This window comes from Petaurus breviceps, unplaced genomic scaffold (assembly GCF_028583685.1).
Source record: "Petaurus breviceps papuanus isolate PSGF00001 unplaced genomic scaffold, PetGlider_PUasm1.0 174, whole genome shotgun sequence".
Taxonomy (NCBI): domain Eukaryota; kingdom Metazoa; phylum Chordata; class Mammalia; order Diprotodontia; family Petauridae; genus Petaurus; species Petaurus breviceps.
Window position 1 is genome coordinate 17823091 of NW_027185761.1, and position 20396 is coordinate 17843486.

General features: G+C 40.4%; 1 protein-coding gene across 4 annotated transcripts in view; it reads right to left on the reverse strand.

Moving 5' to 3' along the window:
• The window catches only part of CHCHD6 (coiled-coil-helix-coiled-coil-helix domain containing 6), a 350778-nt gene that overhangs the window by 76516 nt on the left and 253866 nt on the right, over positions 1–20396 (reverse strand). For all 4 annotated transcript variants that reach the window (XM_069083837.1, XM_069083836.1, XM_069083835.1 and 1 more), the window contains one exon: positions 16673–16743. In XM_069083837.1, the coding sequence (XP_068939938.1) occupies positions 16673–16743 (71 nt within the window). The remainder of the gene's footprint in view (positions 1–16672; positions 16744–20396) is intronic.

A 20396-nucleotide genomic window follows, 5' to 3' on the forward strand; every position in this document is an offset into this window, starting at 1 on the left:
GGTGTGGAGGGAGGGAGAAAAAAAGTGCACAATAGAGAACAGAAGAAAACCTAGAAGGAAGCAAGGAAAAGTAGGGTAGCTTTGAAAATGATGTGTTGTATTTATTATATAGTTTTTAAAAAAACTAAACTGTGAAATGGAAATTCGTGGTTTTATATTGAATCTACTTTTTGTGTTGTGCTATGTACATGGAAAAGTTCTTTTAAAAAAATTTTTTTGTATTTAAGTTCAAAATGAATAAAAATTAAAAAAAGAAAACAAACAAATGTTTCCCAAACTTCATTTGTTCCAATAAAGTTGCAGCCTCTTTGCTGCTCAATCATTTTAATACCTCTGTCAAACTGGCTGTTTTGGGTTTCTTTTCCTATTATCTTCCCAGATAGTCAAAATAAAATGGCCAGTCAAAGAACAACAGAAAATTGGATAGGCAGCTCCTGAATAATTGAGAGTTCAGTGTACTCTAAATAAGGCCTTACCAATGGCAGAAAAGTGAAGGAGGCTTACCTCTTAGGCTGCCATGTGTGCTTCTTTGAAGCCTGGCATAGAAAACCATACTGTAGAATGTTAAAAAGTGACCTGAAAGATCTTCTAGTTTAATACTCTCATTTTATAAGAAAAGCTGAGGTCTAGAGAAAGGAAGTGACTTGACCAAGGTCACAGAGCTCATGAGGAGTAGAAAATCCTATGCCACCATTTATTTGGCTTTGTCCATTCTGCTTTTATGAGTGTCTTTTTTTTCTACCATAATTATATGGAAGCCCATATTGTCTTGGTATTGTTTATGCCAAATAAGTGAATATACCTAATTCCTACTGAACAGCACCTTTCTGCCCTGGATTATGATATAGTCTTCTTTCCACATATAACTCTCCAGTTGTTAGTAACACCCAGAGGCAGAGGTGGGAATTGAGTTCTGGCATTGCCTAGCCTTAAAGTGTCCCTTGAACCATGAAGGACCATTCTCCAGGACCTCAGATAGTCATAAACGTTTTCTGAAGGTTCCCTGGAGATAGCTAAGGTCAAGCAAGAGGAGGACCTTCTAGATTTCTCTATCATAGCACCACACTGTACCAATTCAGACTCTAAATATGGTTTTGAATCTGCCCTTTATTTCTATCACAAGAAATCCACTTCAGAGACCAAATTCCTTATATTTAGACTCCTTCAGTAGCTACCCTGACGAGTTTTCTCTTCTCCTTCAATCTATCTTTTACATATAGCAGCAGGGATAAGAAATTTTTTTTTTTTTGCCTTTTGGAGGGTAATTGGGGTGACGTAACTTGCTAGTATTTTTGTGTGGGTGTTAAGTATCTGAGGCCTGGAACCAAACTCGGGTCTTCCCAACTCTGGGGCAGGCGCCTTATTCACTGCGCCACCTGGCCACTCCAGGGATAAGAATTTGAAAAGCCCTTCACAACCTAACTGCCTCCTACCTTTTCAGTCTTCTTCTTCCTTACTCTCCAGCACCTACTCTTCAGTCCAGTGACCCTGGCGTCCTGCCTTGTCTGTGAACAAGACCCTCCATCTCTCAGCTCCAGGCATTCTTTATGCTGGTCTCCCATGAGTGCAATGCTCTCCCTCCACAGCTCCAAATACTGACTTTTCTGGTTTCCTTTAAGTCCCACCATCCTAAGCCCTCTTAATTTCATTGCCTTCTTTCTGTTAACCATTTCCTATTTATCCCGTGCATAGCTTGCTCTGTAAATGTTTGTCTCTCCATCAGACTGTAAGCTCCCTGAGGGCAGGAACTGTCTTCTGCCTCTTTCTGTATGCCTAGTGCTTAGCACAGCGCCTGGCATACAGTGGGCACCTAATAAGTGCTTACTGACTGACCGACGATGGGCATGTCATCTTCAAGAAACATTAAGTAGGTCAATCAGGCAGGCCTGCAGAGTTTAGGAAGGTGAATCATGTACAAAATAAGGCTGGAGAAGCAGGTGGGGGGTAGGTGGATATCGGTTTTATCCTAGAGACAATAAGAAGCCCCTGGTGTTTGTTGAGTAGAGGAGACACATGGTGAGACCCATGCTTTAGGAAAATCATTGTGGCAGTTGTGGGAAGGGAAAGAGGAAGAGACAAGGGAGATCATCTTTTAATACTATCCTATTTTTTCCCCAATTGCACGTAAAATTTTTTTTAACATTTGGTCTTAAAAATTTTGAGTTTCAAATTCTCTTCTTCCCTTCCTCAAATAAGCAATTTTATATCAGTTGTTAAACATGTACAATCATGCAAAGCACAGGTGGATGATCTTTTAAACCTCATTTGATAGAGGAAGTGACTTGTCTAAGATCATACCAATAGTTCAGTAGCAGGGATGTGGTTAGTAGCTTTGCTGCCTGATTTTCTAGACCAGTGTTTTCAACTACATTTCCCCTCTTTTTCCCTATATTTTGACCACTCCAGGGACATAGTTATGTGGTTCTCTTTGGGGTGTACACTTAGTTATCGACTGGCTTTCCAAGTACTTCTGTTTCATCAATTCTAAAAATGGCAGAATTCCACCTGGTACACTGATCTTGCTGTTATAAGAATGAATGCCAGCTGCCCAGGTCACAATGAGCATGCTGTGTCACACCAAGTATGAGGGTGAAAACACACCAGAGAAAGACATAAAAATCCCCAGGAAGTCAGTCAGTCAACAAAGAGCCTGCTTGCTAGTCCTAAAGACATTTCCATGACGGAAATGGGGTTCAGTTTCTAAAGGGCAAAGCTATAATAATGATTTGCCTGCCCTTTGAAGAGGCAGAGACATCCCAGTTTAGATTGCATCTGGAGAAGCTGGCATAGGAAAGGAGAATGCCATTTGAGCAGGAAGCCTAGGGAATATGGCAGTAGTCAAAGCAATTCTACTCCAGGGATTTAGAAGGGAGAGAAGTGAGGGCTTCATTGCAAGAAGACTGCCACACAGGGATGGAAGTTTCACTTCATTTCCCTGCCTTGAAGGTCCTTGAACCAGTCACAGTGATAGCAGGGAGTTCTTCTGTCTAGGCTAGGCAAGGCTAGCCCTTCCTCTCTGCAAATGGCAGCTACTACCTAAGGACTCCTCTTCTGTCCCTTCCAACACATCCTTCTAGGGTAGGGACAGTACCATTTTAGAGGAGGACCACAGCTTTTCAGAGGCCTTCTGTCCTTAGTTTCTTTCCCAAATTTCATTACTGCTAGCCCTTCCCTCCTCCAAGTGTTCCAGATCAGTTCCAGCTGTGCTGAAATTAGCTTAAACATGACATCCTGATTTGTCCACCTCTTAAAGGGCCATGCAAATCAGTCTGAATCACATTTTGGCAAACTTCCTAATAGGAAACCTCCAATTTGGAAAGGCCAAAAGAAGTAGAGAGGGGAAGTGAGGTAAAGTCCTGCTAATTCATACTAACTAGGGGAGCTGTCTGAATTACACATTTAAAAATGCTGTTTTCAATTCACTTCAGTGAGCATTTATTGGGCATCTATTCTGTGTAAGACCCTATACTCAGAATTGAGTGTGACTATAGAGACACAGCATTTTTGGCCTGAAGTCAAGTAGAGGGCATAAGACATACACAAATAACTATGACAGAGAGGAAAGAATAAAAATGGAGAGATACAAGGTATGCTATAAGAGTTCAAGGGAGGGAGGGATCACTTCTGGCTAGGCAGATGGGGGCTACACAGAGAGCTGGGCCCCAAGTCAGGAAGACCCGAGTTTAAATTCACCCTCAGACACTCACTAGCTGTGTGACCCTGAGCTGGCATTCATCGTCAAGTCACTTAACCCGTCTGTCTCAGTTTCTTCATCTGTAAAATGAGCTGGGAAAGGAAATGGCAAACCATTCCAGTGTCTTTGCAAAGAAAACCCCAAATGGGATCACAAAGAGTCAAACACGACTTAAAAAAAACCAAACAAACCCATAACTGAGAGCTGAGATTCTTATTCTTAGTTATCAGGGAAAGTTTCAATCAGAAGAGGTGGTACTTGAGCTATGCCTTTAAGAAAGATTGGATTTTAATTGTCAGAGGTTTGGGGAGGGGGGAAGAGTATTATAAGAGTAGAAAATTGGGGCGCCTAGGTGGCAGAGTGAATAGAACCCCAGCCCTGGAGTCAGGAGGACCTGAGTTCAAATATGGCCTCAGACACTTAAAACACTTAACACTTACTAGCTGTGTGACCTTGGGCAAGTCACTTAACCCCAACTGCTCTACCCTCCCCCCTCCAATAAACAAAACAAAAAATAAATAAAAAAATTAAAAATAAAAAAAAATGAGAGTAGAAAATGAAGCGAACATAGGAAAGAAAGAAGGATGAGAATTATGTTTAATTAATGTCCAAAGGGCTAAGTCCTATTTGGCTAGAGTGTGAGGGATTATGGCATGGTTCAAATATATGTAGTAATCTATATATCTTTCCTTCAATGAAAAAGCAACATGTCATTAGCATTTTCTCCTAACTGATCCTTGTGATTTCAACTGTGTAGGGAACTCCTAGGGTAGAGTCTTTCTGGTTAAAGAACATCAAGTTGCCTCTACTCGAGCTTTCACTGTCATCTCCCCATCAATACCAGTATACTGTGCACTGGGCTCTGATAGGTCCGCTTTTGTCAAGTGGCCTTCATATCACTTCCTGGCTGACTCCACCTCATGCCTCACTGTGTATCTTCCCCCTCCCTTTTACTCTTCCCCTTTATTATCTTTAGCATACAGTAAGCTCCGTGAGGGTAGAGACTGCCTTGCTTGCTTGTATTTGTATCTGCCCCCCACCCCCACCCCATGCATATCACAGTAAGTGTGTGTTTCTAGAGTGACCAATCAACTACACTCTATATCCACACAGAAATGATCAAGGCATCTTAACAACTTGCTTGGCGTGCTGAGACACTATGACTTGCCCACGGTCACACAGATACAGCAGGTGTCAGAGACAGAACTTGAACCCAAGTCTTCCTAGTGTCAAGACCAGATCTTTATCTACTATATAATGCTTGGCATATTAACTGAATAAAAATGGATAATGCTAAAGCACTAGAAAATAACCCCTTCCCTGACTTCCCTCCTCCCCAATCCCAAACTCCTGGATTTGCCTAAATCCTTTCTAAGGGAGCAAAAGTGTAAAGGTTCAGTCTAGTCAAATAAACACAAGTTCTAAATGAGTAGAGAGCAAATTAGTGAATCTTCCTTGGATCAAAGGCCCTGGGGCACTGTTTATTTAGACCAAGGAAATGGTTAGTAACCCCCTCCCCGGTTTGTGTGGCCAGTAACCTACACTACAAGTCTTCTGACAATAAGAGACAAAGACAGGCTCCGAATGCGTCCCAGGGGAGAGGACTGAAGGTTGTCATAAAAAATAGATGTGACACAGTAATAGATGTGACACAGTCTGTCCCCTGGGGTCTTAATCTCTTCCTTCAGCAAACCCAAACAATCCCTGCTGCTGTGGAGTTGTAGCTGTTTTTGTGTGTGCAGTTACACTGGATTCTCATTTCTTTAAACACACAATTCTTCTGGAAGCTGTTTCCAAAAACTGTCTGCCTTTCACAGTCAACACATTCCTCTTTCTGTTCCATTTATTACTTCTCTAATGATTCAGAAGAGAAGGCACCAATTTTCCTGGGTGAACTCTTGGATAACCTGTTATGTACACTAGACTTTACCCAAGAATAAATGAATCAGAAAAACCTGATGGTCCCAAGGGAGGGCAGGAGGGCCTCCCATAATGACATAGCTCTGGTGCTGTTTTCTAGAATTGTAACACTCGGCAAGTCACTTATCCTCTCTCTGAGATTTTCATAGTTTACTAATCTTGTAAAACTGGGATAGGAATCATTCTACTATCTTCTCCTCATTGGATGGTGAAGATCAAATGAGATAATTAAAAAGCTCTTTGTATACTGTAAAATATGGCTGAATGTATGGGTTTACAATAATAAGAATAGTATAATAAAAATGCTTCTTTCTTTTATCATATAGTGTAATGGAGGACCTACAGTATTTTAGGCTGTATATAACTCCAAAAAAAACCTTTCTGCCACTTCTCTAGTTTACTAGCTAGCTCAAAAATCTTTAGAGTAAATGGTCTATCTACTACGTTGGAAGAAAAATCTGAAAACACTGTTGTTGTCACTAGCTGGCATTTTTACAGTACTTATAAAGCAATTTACAATCATTAGTCCTATAAATCTCCCAGTCAAGGAGTTTTTCCTAAGGTTTAAGCAAAATGATTTCTGAATTGCTTCTGATTTGGCTTGTATGGGGGAGAAAATTGTTGCTGGATCCCAACACTGCTCTGTGGGGAACTGAAACTTGGTCCACCAAAGGCTGTTCCGGGTCCAGGATGAAAGGGCAGTGCATTATCATTCACATGCATAAACATTTAGTGACCACCACCATGTGTGTTGGGGGGGAGCCCTCCAGGAAGAAGAGATACTGACTTGCTACTGTGATCTGTGATTTCAGTAGGTGGATATTCCTTCTGCCAAAGGAGACTGCAACTCCTGCTGTGCCTCACCAAGGAGGTTTACACAGAGTTGCTGTCACTGAGGAAATTCATCATCCTTCTGGTAGAGATAGCAATATGGAAGGTTCCAGACATTCTCAGCTCTTTCTAAAAGAGAGGCTCTTAGCCCTTCTTGTGACTAATGACCCCTTGGAAAGTCTGGTGAAACCTATGGATCCCTCATACTTTTAAATGCATAATATTAACATGTAAGATTACAAAAGGAAACCAATTATGTGATAATTATAAAAAACTATTGTTTTAAAACTGTCTCAAAAAGAAAATACTGTGTGAAATGAAGCACCACATCAAAATATAAAAGAAATGATGAAAAGCACCACAAGGTTCTTCTCCCTTAAGGGGGGAAAAGGCAAAACAATAAAATGCCACACTCTTCTTAGCCACAGATGACAGCCAGTCCTACTGTGGGGAAGTACTTAGTACCTGTTCCAAACGGAACTTCACTGGAAAGGGAGGCCCCAGAAAGAACTACCATCAAACCTTGTCAAATGCCCTGCTCCAGGCAGAAGACCAACCACTCTCATGGCTGCTAGCAACCCTTCGTTCATAGGTTCTGCACTGTGAAATCAGTTAACTCCAGTAATTACAGAGAAGAAATAGCCAGGGTTTGAAGTAGGAGAGTGAGATACCTTCAACAGATACTGAAGACAAGAGCATTTGCTCATATAAAGAAAACACCTAAAACAATGGGGAAAAAAATTGAGCTAAGAGAACCCAAGGATAAAACTCCAGAAGAAAATAATTCTTCAATAGTTACAAGGATTCTAGAAGGAAAAGAGATGGCCCAAAAAGACTAGAAGAAGAGATGGAAGAATTTTCTTTTTATTATTTTAGTGAGAAATGCTGACAAGTTTGGTTTCTACAAGGTTCTATAGGAACAATGGACATTGAACAGGGTGAGCAGGAAAGCATAAATCAGGATAAGATAGGAAGGGTAGAGCCCCAATAGCTGGAAGAAATCTACAAAGGACCCAGACCAAGCTGACTCAGACTGCCTGGGGGGTTGGGGGATGATCATCAAATTTTCATTAACACTTATGTTTAATGGGCAGGTCAGGAAAGTTGTAATCCAGAACTGGAACCAATCCCAGCTCTGAAGGGAGGAACACAGTGGGAAATTCAAATGAAAAGAGAATAAAGGGGTTTGCCTTTGTCTGATCCTTTGCAGTCTTTTTCGGGAGGCTACCCATTTATTCATTACAGAATAAATGTAAAATAAAGATGATGAAAACCTTTCCTGGATCTCCATCCAACAAATATGGTTTATTCCTAGACAGACCACAAAGAATGCTTATAACAAATTTTTTTTTTTAAATGAAGGGAACTTCTGGGCAAGAATGGCAATGTAAAAGGTTCCAGAAAAACTCAACTCCCTCTAAAACCATCCCAAAGACAAGGGAAAAAATTGTGCTATACAAACAAAAGATCATCAGTCAGTAAAGAAACACTCATTAAGTGCCAGGGCACTGTGCTAAGTGCTGGGAGATACAAAGAAACCAAAAGACAGTCTCTGCTCACAGTTTAATGTAGAAACAAGCTATATAAAGGATAGATTGGAAATAATCAACCAGAATTAAGAGGAATTGGGAAAATCTTCCTACAGAATGTAGGAATTTAGTTGGGACTTAAAAAAAAGCCATAGAAGCCAGGAGGTAGAGATAAGGAAGGAGAGCATTCCAAGCATGAGAAACAACCACAGAAAATGCCCAGAGTCTACAGATGGAGTGTTTTGTGGAAGGAATAACAAGGAAGCCATTGTCAGTATATTGAGGAGTACATGCTGGGGCGTTGTCAGGTGTAGGAAGACTGAAAAGGTAGGAGGGGGCCAGCTCATGAAAGGCTTTGATGCCAAACAGGGCACTTAATGTTTGATGCTGGAGGTGCTAAGGAGTCCCTGGAGTTTGTTTCAGGCATGGCAGCCCATGACTGAAATGCCTCCCTCTTCTTCTGGTCCCACTACTGACCTCACTAACATTCCACCTTCTATAAGAAGCCTTCTCAGACCCTTCCATCTGTCAATTTCCTATTTATCCTGTATATAGTTTATTTTGTTTGTTTGCTCCTTGTCTCCCCTATTGGATTATAAGAGCCTTGAGGGCAGGGACTGTCTTTTGTCTCTTCTTGTATCCATAGCATTTTGTGTTCTCAGCTTAGTAAATATTTATTGACTGATTGATTAGATGATGAACTAGAATGGGAAGAAATTGGAGGAAGGAAAGGGGAACAAGCTTTTATATTGTGTCTACTATGTTCCAAGCATTGGGTTCAGTGCTTTACAAATATTTCTTTAGATCTATAGCAAGTTGTTGCAACAGTCCAGGCATGAGGTAATGAGCATCTGTGCCAGGGTAGCAGTACCTGAGGAGAGAAGGGGGTGTATGTAAGAGATGTTTCTAAGGTAAGAAAGATAGGCCTTGGCAACAAATTGGTCATGGGATGGTGAGAGAGTGTGAGAAGTTGAGGATGACTTGTAATAGTAATGGGAATTTTGAAGATCTTTCCTGCCCCTTAATAAGCCTAAGGGAATTTGAAGACCTTCCCTGCTTTGAAAACATACTCTGCTCCCTAATAGGGTGAATGAAATCACTTGGAGCCTGTGGTGGGAGGAGTTTGCAAGGGTGGAACAGAGCCCACAGGAAGCTGGGAGTTAGAGCTAGCTAGACTGTGAGGAGGAGAGAATGCATCCAAGGGGGTCAATTAGGCTTGTGAATAAATGTTAGTTTTTTGCTGGTTTGTGGGGAGGCTAAAGGATGCTATAGCTCTCTGTGCTGGTGTCTCATTAATTTATTTGCTACTGTGATGGAATCGGCTTACTGGTTTTGGGATTAGGTTTTCTGGTGTCTGAATAAATGTTTTACTTCTATTTTTTATATGGAGAGTCTGTTATATTTTGTGATTGAGCACCATGAAGGTATATTTATAGTGATCATGGGTTCTGTGAATACTGCATTGGTGCTACAGACCCCTACGAAAGTAGGATGGTATATTCAATAGTAATAGGGAAGCCAGAAGAGGGGAAAGTTTTTGGGAAAAGATGAATTCAGTTTTGGACATGAGGAATGTTCAGATTTCTATAGGGTATCCAATAAGCAGCTGGAAATGATCAAATGTACCTATGTTTAGGCTGGACTCTTGCCTCAGCTCAAGTTTCCTACCACATTCAAGACTACTATGTCTACAGGTGAGGGGTCAGGTTCTCCCCTAATCATAGCTGTAAAAAGTCCTCTTCTAATTTTTTTTTTTTAATAATGTGACCTTTAATACCCAGGTTGTATCTTCATTTTGGGCTTACAATGAAATTAAGATTTAAAAAATTATTGATATATTTTCTTTTCATATTACATATATTTCCCAATGTATCTCCTCTTTCAGAGCAACCATATATCCCTTATAATAAAGAATTTGAAAGGGGACAAAAAATTCAGTTAAAAAAAAACATTTAGTGGAACTAGTGAACCTACTGAAAAATTCTGATGTTATATGTAGTGTCCCACACAGATGCTCCCCACCTTCTGCAAAGACCTGGGAGTAAGTACCTTCCCCTCTCTCTTCTCTGAGGCTAATTATCTGAATTCTGCAGCATTCAGGCAGTACTGTTTTGTTGTTGTTCTTCCCCTTTACAATGCTGTGGTCTCTATGTCTATTATTTTTGTGGCTCTGTTTACTTCAATCTCCAATAGTTCATATAAGTCTCCTCATGAGTCTCCTTCCCATCAAAATGTATCACATTCACTGACTCTTACTTTACACGAAAATTTCATTACTTTCAAGAACTAAAACTTGATAATTCATTTCCCAATTAATTATTATAATAGTCCACATTTATACAGACTTACTGTAGGCTAAGCTCATTACAACTGTTATCTCAGTTGATCCTCATAACAACCCTGTTTCCCCATTTCACAACCATCAGTTTCCTCAGATGAGAACTGGGGCAAAAAGAAGTGAAGTGTCTTGCCTAGGGTCACACAGCTGTAAGTAAGTAGTAAGAAGCTACATTTGAACTCAGGTCTTCCCAGCTCCAGGCTCAGTGCACTACCTATCTTATCATGTAGTCTGTTTCTAGTTCTTTGTTCTTTAAAAAATTCTGTTAGGTATATAGCTCAAGGTATGTAGCTATGTATACATGAATGGATAGATTAAAAAAATTATTAAACACTTACTATGTGTCAGGCTTGTGCTCAAAACTAGAGATACAAATAGAAAAAAGCAAGACAATCTCTACTGTCAAGGAGCTCAAGGTCTGACTGGAGGAGAGAACACAGAAAAGAGAAGTCAGCTACAGAGTTGATGGAAAGGTTAGAAGTCTTAAGGGTTGAGCATCAGGGTGACTGGCAAGGACTTGGGTTCTTAGGATATATTAGTATGTCATATAACAGTTCCCTAGGATCTGATGGGAGTAGTGGCAGGACACATAATAAGGCTTTGTGGTCCTCCATCTTGCAAGAAGGATTAGAATTGGTAACTGAGCTCATTCAATCAATGTGAGCAGCCATATTCTACTTTCCATCTGTGTCCTAAGGAAGTCTGAGTGGCCCAGAATGAGAGGAAATGGTGAAGGAAAGGCCAGAGAGAAAGAGATCTAAGACAGAATGAAAAGTTCCATACGCATTAAAAAATCCTAACAGCACTTTTTGTGGCAGTGTTCTTGCAGTTGTTCAGTTGTTTAATTATGTCTGATTCTCTGCGACCCATTTGGGGTTTTCTTGGCAAAGATAATGGAGTAAGATAAAGGAGTGGCTTGCCATTTCCTTCCCCAGTTCATTTTACAGATGAGGTATTGAGGCAAACAGGGTTACAGGACTTGCCCAGGGTCACACAGCTAATAAATGGCTGAGGCTAGATTTGAACTCAGGAAGATGAGTCTTCCTGACTCCAGAATAAGCACTCCATCCACTGCACTGCCTAGCAGCTTTTGTGGTAGGAAAAGAGCTGGAAATCAAGTAGATACCCAATGACTGGGAATGGTTAAACAAAGTGTGGCACATAAATGTAATGGAATATGTGCTATAAGAAATGATGAATATGAAAGTACAAAGAAGCATAGGAAGATTTATATGAACTGATCCAATGTGAAATATGCAGAACCAGGAAAATAATAAACACAACACTACAGAAAGAATAGTAACAAAACAATAAAACTAAATGTTATATATAGTTATAGCAATCAAGACTGGTCCCAAAGAAGAGATGAGAAATGTCACCATTCCTTCTTTGTAGCACTTTAGGGGATTTGTAGAAAGAATATGGCATGTACTGTTTGTTAGTTTTGCTCATTTGTATTTTTTATCCTTTCTTTTTCATTTTTTGTTATAAGGAATAGCTTTCTGGATAGGGAAGGAGAGGTATCTGGATATGAAGGCTGTATAAAAACAAAAGATATCAATACAAACTAAATTTTTCTTTTTAAAATAAGAAAAAGCAAAGAGTACAGAAGTGGAGAGTAGTTATGAAACAAAAATGGGCAAAACCAACCAAATCTGGGTCTGGTTTGGATGGAGAGGATGGGAGAAGAATGGAATGCAAAATTATCCAACTCCAGTTATGTTCCATTTTTTTTTTAGTCCCCTTTATTTTTCCTTTTAAAAAAGGAGGAGAGGGGCAGCTAGTTGGTGCAGTGGATAGACCACTGGCCCTGGAGTCAGGAGGAACTGAGTTCAAATCTGACCTCAGACACTTGAAACTTACTAGTTATGTGGCCCTGGGCAAGTCCCTCAGCTCTGACTGTCTTGCAAGCAAAAAAAAAAAAAGAAAAAAGAAAAAAAAAGGCATAGGCACAAAATGAAGAGATATATTTGTGGCAGCTAGGTGGCACAGTAAATAGAGCACAGGCCCCGGAGTTAAGAGGACCTCAGTTCAAATCCAGCTTTAGATACTTGACTAGATACTTACTAGCTGTGTGACCTTGGGCAAATCACTTAACCCCAATTGCCTTGCCTTCCCCCCTCCAAAAAAAAAGGAGGTAAGGAGCAGAGACAGAAAAAAATTCATCACCTGGCAGCCAACTCTCTAGTGATGAATCACTCCACAATAAATTCATTGCATAGCTTATACTTGAAGTTTTTTCAGCCTGAAAGGATTGAAAGAATTTGCAGCAGTCTGCTGCCATAACTTTCAAGAACCCATGGTCATTTTGGTCTAGAAAAATTGAAGACAAAACACACTTTGATCTGTTTTCGTACAGAGGTGGAAGAATGCTGATGTGCTGTATCCTATATGCTATCAGATTGGGCTGCTTCTACTTAACATTTTCTATGTTACCAGGTAGGGGCCACTAGGAATACAGTAATAACAGGAAATGACTGTGGCATTAAAACAAAAAGCAGAAATAAAACTTTTAAAATATTAATACAAAAAATATCAAAATCCATGTTGGTCTTCAAAACATGAAGAGACAGCAGAATAAGACAGAGGAAAATGGAAAGAAGTACAAATTAGCACGGTCTGCACTGCCTTCAAAGGACTTAGAATCTAATTGTGGCACAGGCTATATATACATATAAAAAGATAAAAACAACTGGAGGCAGTACAATGATCCCCCCCAAGGTACCTTTCTTTTAGCTCTTAAATCCCATGATTTTATATATACTGAGTGGTATAGACAAGTGCTGTAAGAATTCAGAGGGTGGGGTTATCATGATGGTGGTATAGACAAGTGCTTCTCAAGATGAGCCAGGACTTTAAGCAAGGCTACCGTATCACTAAGCAAAAGGCAAGGTGTGAGCAAAGGCATCCAGGTAGGAATGCAAATGGCCAATTTAGAGGATGACAAGTAGAGACCAATTTAACTGGAAGTGAAGGATTCGAGTGGTAAAGGTGTGGTTCATAAATCTGGAAAGGGAAAGTGGGCCAGAATATGAAAGGCTGCGTAGGATTATCAAGCTCATAGGAAGCTTTAACATAAGGAAAGCTGCTTCAGAAAGATTAATCTGAAAGCTGTGGAAATGGATTTGGTTATCAGGGAGAGTATGGGAAGAAGAGTTCAGAAGCAGAGGAGACCACCTAGAAAGCTGTTGTTAGTGTCTGTGGGTACAATGCATAGCAGCTCCAAAGTAGCCAAGGGTACCACTGGTGTTCCAGCACAACCAGGGCAAATCTAGGAGCTCTGAGGAATACTGGGACCAGGGGCTCATGGGGCACATGGAGGGATGAGCCAGCATGGAAAGCTCAGGGAACATTTAGGGCAACAGGTTGGCTCTGGGACCACTTTAGAAGGTTTTCCATCTAAATTACTATTTCCTGAGACTTTAGAGAAGATCTGTATCCCTCTGCTTATCTTCCTTATTATATTCACACCCTCTCAGTAGAGCAACTTTGCTTTATAGATTAATCTAAATTCCTAGGGTAGCTCTAAGAATCTCAAAGTTGTTAAAGGATTCAGGGTGCAGGTTATGGAGAACACTTGAGAAAGGAATAAGAAAGGGTAAATGCTTAACAAACATCCAGATGCCCTCCCCTCTTGATCCCTTGCATTCAGCAGTAACTCCCAAACTGAACTTTTCAGGAACCCCAAAGTATCTCCAGTTATATGAAGGCATATCACAAAATTCTTTAAACAAAAAATTAATTTTATGAACTTTGACTAAAAAATAATCTTCCACACAGCACCTTCAGAATGTGTAAGTATGTGTGAAAGTCAGTTAGTGAAATCAAACTAATGATGTCAGGAGAATAGGATGTCATAAGTTATAAGAGGTCAAGATCTATTGTTTGGGGTGGAGGGTGGGAGTGGCAATACATGTGATTCCAGGAGGAATGGATATCTGAGTCATAGGTTGGTGAGTGTGTTTATTTCTTTTTCTTTTAAAAATCCACCTGGGTCTTTTCCTTTTCTTCGCTTTTTTTCAGGCTGTCTACTTCTTCTAGGTAAGGAGTGACAGAGTGTTGAATACAGCATCTGCTGCCTCTGCAACCTCCCATTGTTGATGGGTGTTGTATCTCTATGTAACTCTATTTTCTTGGTGATCACATTATTCCATTCTGTCACTTGGTGGTCTCTTTAATATAACTGCTTTCCAAGCTCTCCCCCTATCACTGGATTGGAGATTCTCTTACTCTTTCCTCAGTCTTTGCATAACTTGAGGCTAGAACTATAAATGAGAACTAGTTAGTTAGCCCTCAAAACTGTATATGTGCTTGTGGGGGGAAAAGGGAGGCAAAACAGTCCTCAAAGGAGAGTTGTTCACAATGTCCCTCTATTGACAACCTGGGCTGATTGTGACTGTCCACCTGAGGACACACATCCAAAGTCATTATAAAATCACTGAGAATCAAGGTCTGAGCAATCCTTTCATCTGCTTCTCGGTGTATGACTGGCAATATCTTTGTACACCAATCAAACAAAGCCAAAAAAAACCCCAGAGGTGGTTCATCTTTCCTGGTCACTACTGAACCAGTTGGAAATTCTCTTCTTTTGATTTCTATTGTTTTAGAAAGACTTAAAATTACTAGATAGCTACAGGCAAGTACCTTTTTCTCCCCTTTGAACAAAACCAGGGGTGGGGAACTTGCAGCTTCAAGGCCACAGGTGGCCCTTTAGGTCCTCAAGAGCAGCCCTTTGAGTGAATCCAAACTTCACAGAACAAATCCCCTTAATAAAATGATTTGTTTTCCTTTCCATTTTTTTTTGGAGGGCAATTGGGGTTAAGTGACTTGCCCAAGGTCACACAGCTAGTTTTTGTGATAAGTGTCTGAGTCCGGATTTGAACTCAGGTCCTCCTGACTCCAGGGCCAGCGCTCTATTCACTGCACCACCTAGCCACCCAGGATTTTTTTCTGTAAAACTTGGACTCAATCAAAAGTCTGTACCCTCTTAAGTACCTAGAAGGCCATATGTAGCCTCAAGGCCACAGGTTCCCCACCCTTGAATATAACTAAAACTATCTCCCCAGTTTGGGGGGATTGGAGAATAAAAATTTCTTTCCCCTATCAAAATGCTGAACATTCCTCCCACCCCCACCGCATTTGTTAAACACTCCTGGGTATATATGCAGATTGTGTACATCTGCTCAAATCTCCCCAGTGGCCTCTCACCTGCTATATTCATCAATAGCATTTTTTATAATATTTCTGTTACTTTCTAATTATCTGAACCCTTTTGAATTTTTTCCCTTCAATTACACCAAATTTAACAGTTCCACCAATGTCAAAATGCCACTGGTTTGATCATAAACCATCACGACTCTGAAATCTCCAGGGGGGTGATACCAACCTTCTCCTTTCCCCAACCCTATACCAAGCCTCTCTGTTTCTGTCTCTTTCTCTCTCTCTCAGAGAAGCAGAGGGAATAAATTTATGGGGAGGGATAACATTGCATAGATTAGCAGGGTGTGTTACAGAATCTACCAGGGGTGGGGGGAACTTGTGGTTTCAGGCCACATGTAGCCTTCTAGGTCCTTGGGTATGGCCTTTTAACTGAGTCCAAGTTTTACAGAACAAATCCTTTTACTAAGGGGATTTGTTCTGTGAAATTTGGATTCAGTCAAAGGACTGCACTTGAGCACCTAGAGGGCCACATGTGGTCCCAAGGCTGCGGGTTCCCCACCCTGAAAGACTCTAGATGAATTTGAATGAACATGAAATTGCTTCCCTCCTCTTTGCCTCTCACTGAACTTTCCTTTACCCTACTGTACTGGCCTAACTCCAGATACTGCCAGACTTTTTTTTTTTTTGCTGGTACCATCTGATTCCCTAAGCCAATGCATACTCTTAAGTGAATACAAAATGTCCATTTTTCTGAATGATCAAAGTCAGGGCCCCCCAACCAGTTATATCAGTACTTGTCAAAGTATCCTCTCCCACTGAAAACTATCCCCCATTTTTACATTTCACCAGGGATTCGCAGTAGAAGGGGTAGGGCAGTTTGGCCCCACATCCTTGGCCAATGGATATCAAGGCTTCAGGGCAATGAAAAACAGCTTCTTCCTAACTAAAGTCTTGGGCTCTGACTCAATCTATGGTTCAAGTTACCAATGAGTTCGTAGAAGAAGGAGTTAATGGAGTCCAATTAGGGATGACCACTTTCCATCTTAACTTCCAGCTTCAAAGAATGATGTTAGATGGTCAACTGTGTACTTCTAGCCAGTTGGGATTAAGCAGTAGAGGCAGCTTTATATTCATTGGGACAGGGTGAGATGTTCATGAATAAATGCTGAGTTTTACAAAGAGCAAAAGGAAAATCCTTACTTTACTGTGTCTTCCAGCCGAGTAGCTGCCTCATGAAACTGCTGTGATGACAGTCTGTACATTTCAGCATTCTGTAATTTAAAAAAAATTCAGAGAAAAAAATCTTTGTATCAAATTTCTTTGATAAGGATTTATATATAAATATAAGCTAGATAAATAATCAGCACATATACATACATATATATAAATATCAAACCAGAAGCCATTCCCCAACAGATAAATGGTCAAAGGATATGAACTTTCCTCAAAACAACAGCAAACTATTAACAATCATATGAAAGAATGCTTGAAAACACTAATAATAAGAAAAATGCAAATAAAAACTCTGAAGTTTTGCTTCACATTCAGTAAATTGGCCAAGCTGACAAAAGGTGGGGATAGTCAGTGCTAGAGGAACATAGGCACAACAATGCACTGTCAGGGTTGCTGTGACTTGGTGAAAACATTCTGGAGAGCCATTTGGAATCATGCAAATGTGACTAACCTTTAATGCAGAGGCAGATTTCAATACCAGGCTTATACCCAGAGGTGACTGATAAGAAAGAAGTTCCCAGCATAGGAGAATTATTTAAAGCTACCATGAAGAATGCAGTCAAAGAAAGCAGGAGAAGAAGAAGGGAATGAGCATTGAAATGAAGCCTAACTATGGGCCAGGTACTGTGTGCTAAGTGCTTTTTCCCCAAATATCTCATTTGATCCTCACAACTCCCTGGGAGGGAGGTACTGAGTAGATGCTCACTAATTGGGGAATGGGCAAATAACCATGTGGTACATGAATAAAATGGAATACTGTTGTGCTGTCAGAAACAATAGTTATTCTGAACTATGAACAGCTGTTATGAGAAGCACAGGAAAATTTCTATGCAGAGTAAATTAGGCAGGGCCAAGAAGACAATATATACAATGACTACAGCAATGTAAATGCAAAGAACAACCACAAAACAATCAGAAGTGAATACTGTAAAATTATAAAGAACAAACATGGGTTGAAAGAAGAAATATGAGAAGATATTCTCTCTCCCCAACACCTTTGCAGAGGTTGGAGGTCCACGTGTACTTGGTATACTGCACAAATTTTCCGACATTTTTTTGCTATATTGATTTATTTTACTGACTTTTTCTTCCCTTAAAAATGATATTTGTAGGGGTGGCTAGGTGGCACAGTGAATAGAGCACCGGCTCTGGAGTTAGGGGGACCTGAGTTCAAATCCAGCCTCAGACACAACCCAAAAACTAGCCGTGTGACCTTGGGCAAGTCACTTAACCCCAATTGTCCTCCAAAAAGCAAAAAAATAATTATATATATGTGTGTATATATATATATGATTTGTTACATGAGAACTCTCTAGGAAGGGTAAGGAGGGATACATTTTGGTGATGTAAAAAACAAAAAGCAAAAATTTATTTTAAAAATACACACAAAGAAATGGCAAACCCTTCTGTGTCTTAACTAACTGCCCCATAGTGGTAACAATCTCAACATTATCCACAGATGAGGCTTTAGATCCTTCCATGAATACACTACTATAAAAGAACCATAGCATGCTAAATTTGAAAGGGATCCTAAAAATTTAATCTAATTCCCTCATTTTACTGATGACAAAACAGAGGAACAGCAAGAGGAAATGACTGGGCCAAGGTCAAATGGTCAGTGACCAGGTCTCCTGGGTTCTAGTCCTGAGGGTCTTTCTGTGATAACATAGTTACTTTTTTTTTCTTTTTGGAGGGAAGGCAGGGCAATTGGGCAAATGTGACTTGCTCAAGGTCACCCGGCTAGTAAGTGTTAAGTGTCTGAGTTTGGATTTGAACTCAGGTCCTCCTGACTCCAGAGCTGGTGCTCTATTCACTGTGCTACCTAGTTACCCCAAGCATATTGACTCTTGTAACTTATTCCACCTATGAGATGCTGCTCTCCTGTAATGTAGCATTGAACTCTGGGTCCAGATTAAAAAACTAGACTTGACTGAATTTTGGGTGACACATTTTAAGCGAAACAGTGATAAAATAGAACACAATCAGAATGAACAGCATAGTGAGAGGTTCTGAATATCATGTGACATGTAACAATCAGAGAAAGTGAGCTAAGGGTCATCTTTAAATCTTTGAAGAACTATACCATGTGGAAGAATTAGATTTACTCTTTATAGTTCCAGAGGGGAAAAACCTAGGACCAATAGGTAGATGTCCTAAGAAAGAAGATTTTAGCTCATTATAAAGAGAAATTTTCCAAAAATTTAAGCTAACAATGGACCAGAATGTTTTGTGAGATAATGAACATTTAAAGTGGTCAAGCAGGGACCTATAAGTAAGACTACTCACTAAGGATGATGTAGAGGGGATTGGGGCATTTGGAAAGAGGCTGGACTAAGTGAGATTTAAGGTCCCTTCTCTGTTTGCCTTTGACAATGCCTACTTATATTGACCAGACCAAGGACCAAAGTTCTTTCCTCTGAACTGGGGCTAAGGAATTATACATCCCAGGGTCCCCCATTCTAGTCAGGTGATTCAGTGGCAAAGTTACAATGGATTCTGATCTGGATTCAACAGATACTTAGGAAGCCCAGAATAAACTTCTTTAAGAGAGGACAGCTGCTAGATAGCAGAAAAAAGGCAGGGACTCACCTGAGTCTCCCCAATTTCCCTCCATACAACTTTAAATCACACCTCAAAATGAATTGTGGAGCTTCTGGCAGTACCAACAAGATGAAGGGGTGAAACAATTTTCCAGCCCAAGGCAACTTAGAAGGTAAGCAGGAATGGTCTGTCCCACCAGGGTGAGTGCAGAGTACAGTCCAGTGTAGGCAATGCCCTTGCAAGACCACAGAAAGTCTGGGGAGCAACTAAATGGGTAGCAGTAGCTTTTGGAGCTCTCGGCCTGTACAGAGTAACGGGGTCAGATAACTGATCAGAAGAAGATTACGGGGTCCCACTGCCGGCACTAAATGTAGGACTCCGTTGCACTGCCCATACTCAGATCTGGGTTGCAGTTCTAGGGCCTGGACGAACACTAGCACACCAGAGCTTGTGGCTACAGGGGAGCAGGGGCCATGGTCACAGTTCCAGGGCAGGAAAGAGTGCTTGTAGTCACTTCCAGACCAGAGCACAGGCCAAGAGAATAGTAAACACACCTTAGATCATACCACCTTGGAAGAACTGAAAACTTACAGAACTCTAGAACTAGCTCTGAAAATAGTTGCACAAAAAAAAAAAAACCTGAAGCTTGTGACAGTGCCTCCTCCATCCTGGGAGCAGAGCCCAACTTTAACATAAAGTTAATGGTCAAGAAACAGACTGGAAAAATGAGCAAACAAAAAAGATAATGACCAGAGAAAGTTACTATGGTGATCAGGAAGAGCAAAACACAAACTCAGAAGAAGACAACAAAGTAAAACTGCTATAGCCAAAGCCTCAAATAAAAATGTGAATTGTTCTTGGGCCCCAAAAGAATTCTTGGAAGAGCTTAAAAAGAACTTTAAAAATTAAGTAAGATAGGTAGAAGAAAAAGTGGGGGAAAATACAAGAAGATGAAAAAAGAGTCAATAGCTTGGTAAAGGAGGCACAAAAAAACCTGAATACCATAAAAAACCAGAATAGGTCAAATGGTAAAACAGGTACAAAAATCCACTTAAGAGAAGAATACGTTAAAAAGCACACCTGGCCACAAGGAAAAGAAGGCAGAAAAGCTCACTGTCTTCTACATTAAAGGACTGGAGGGCTTGGAATA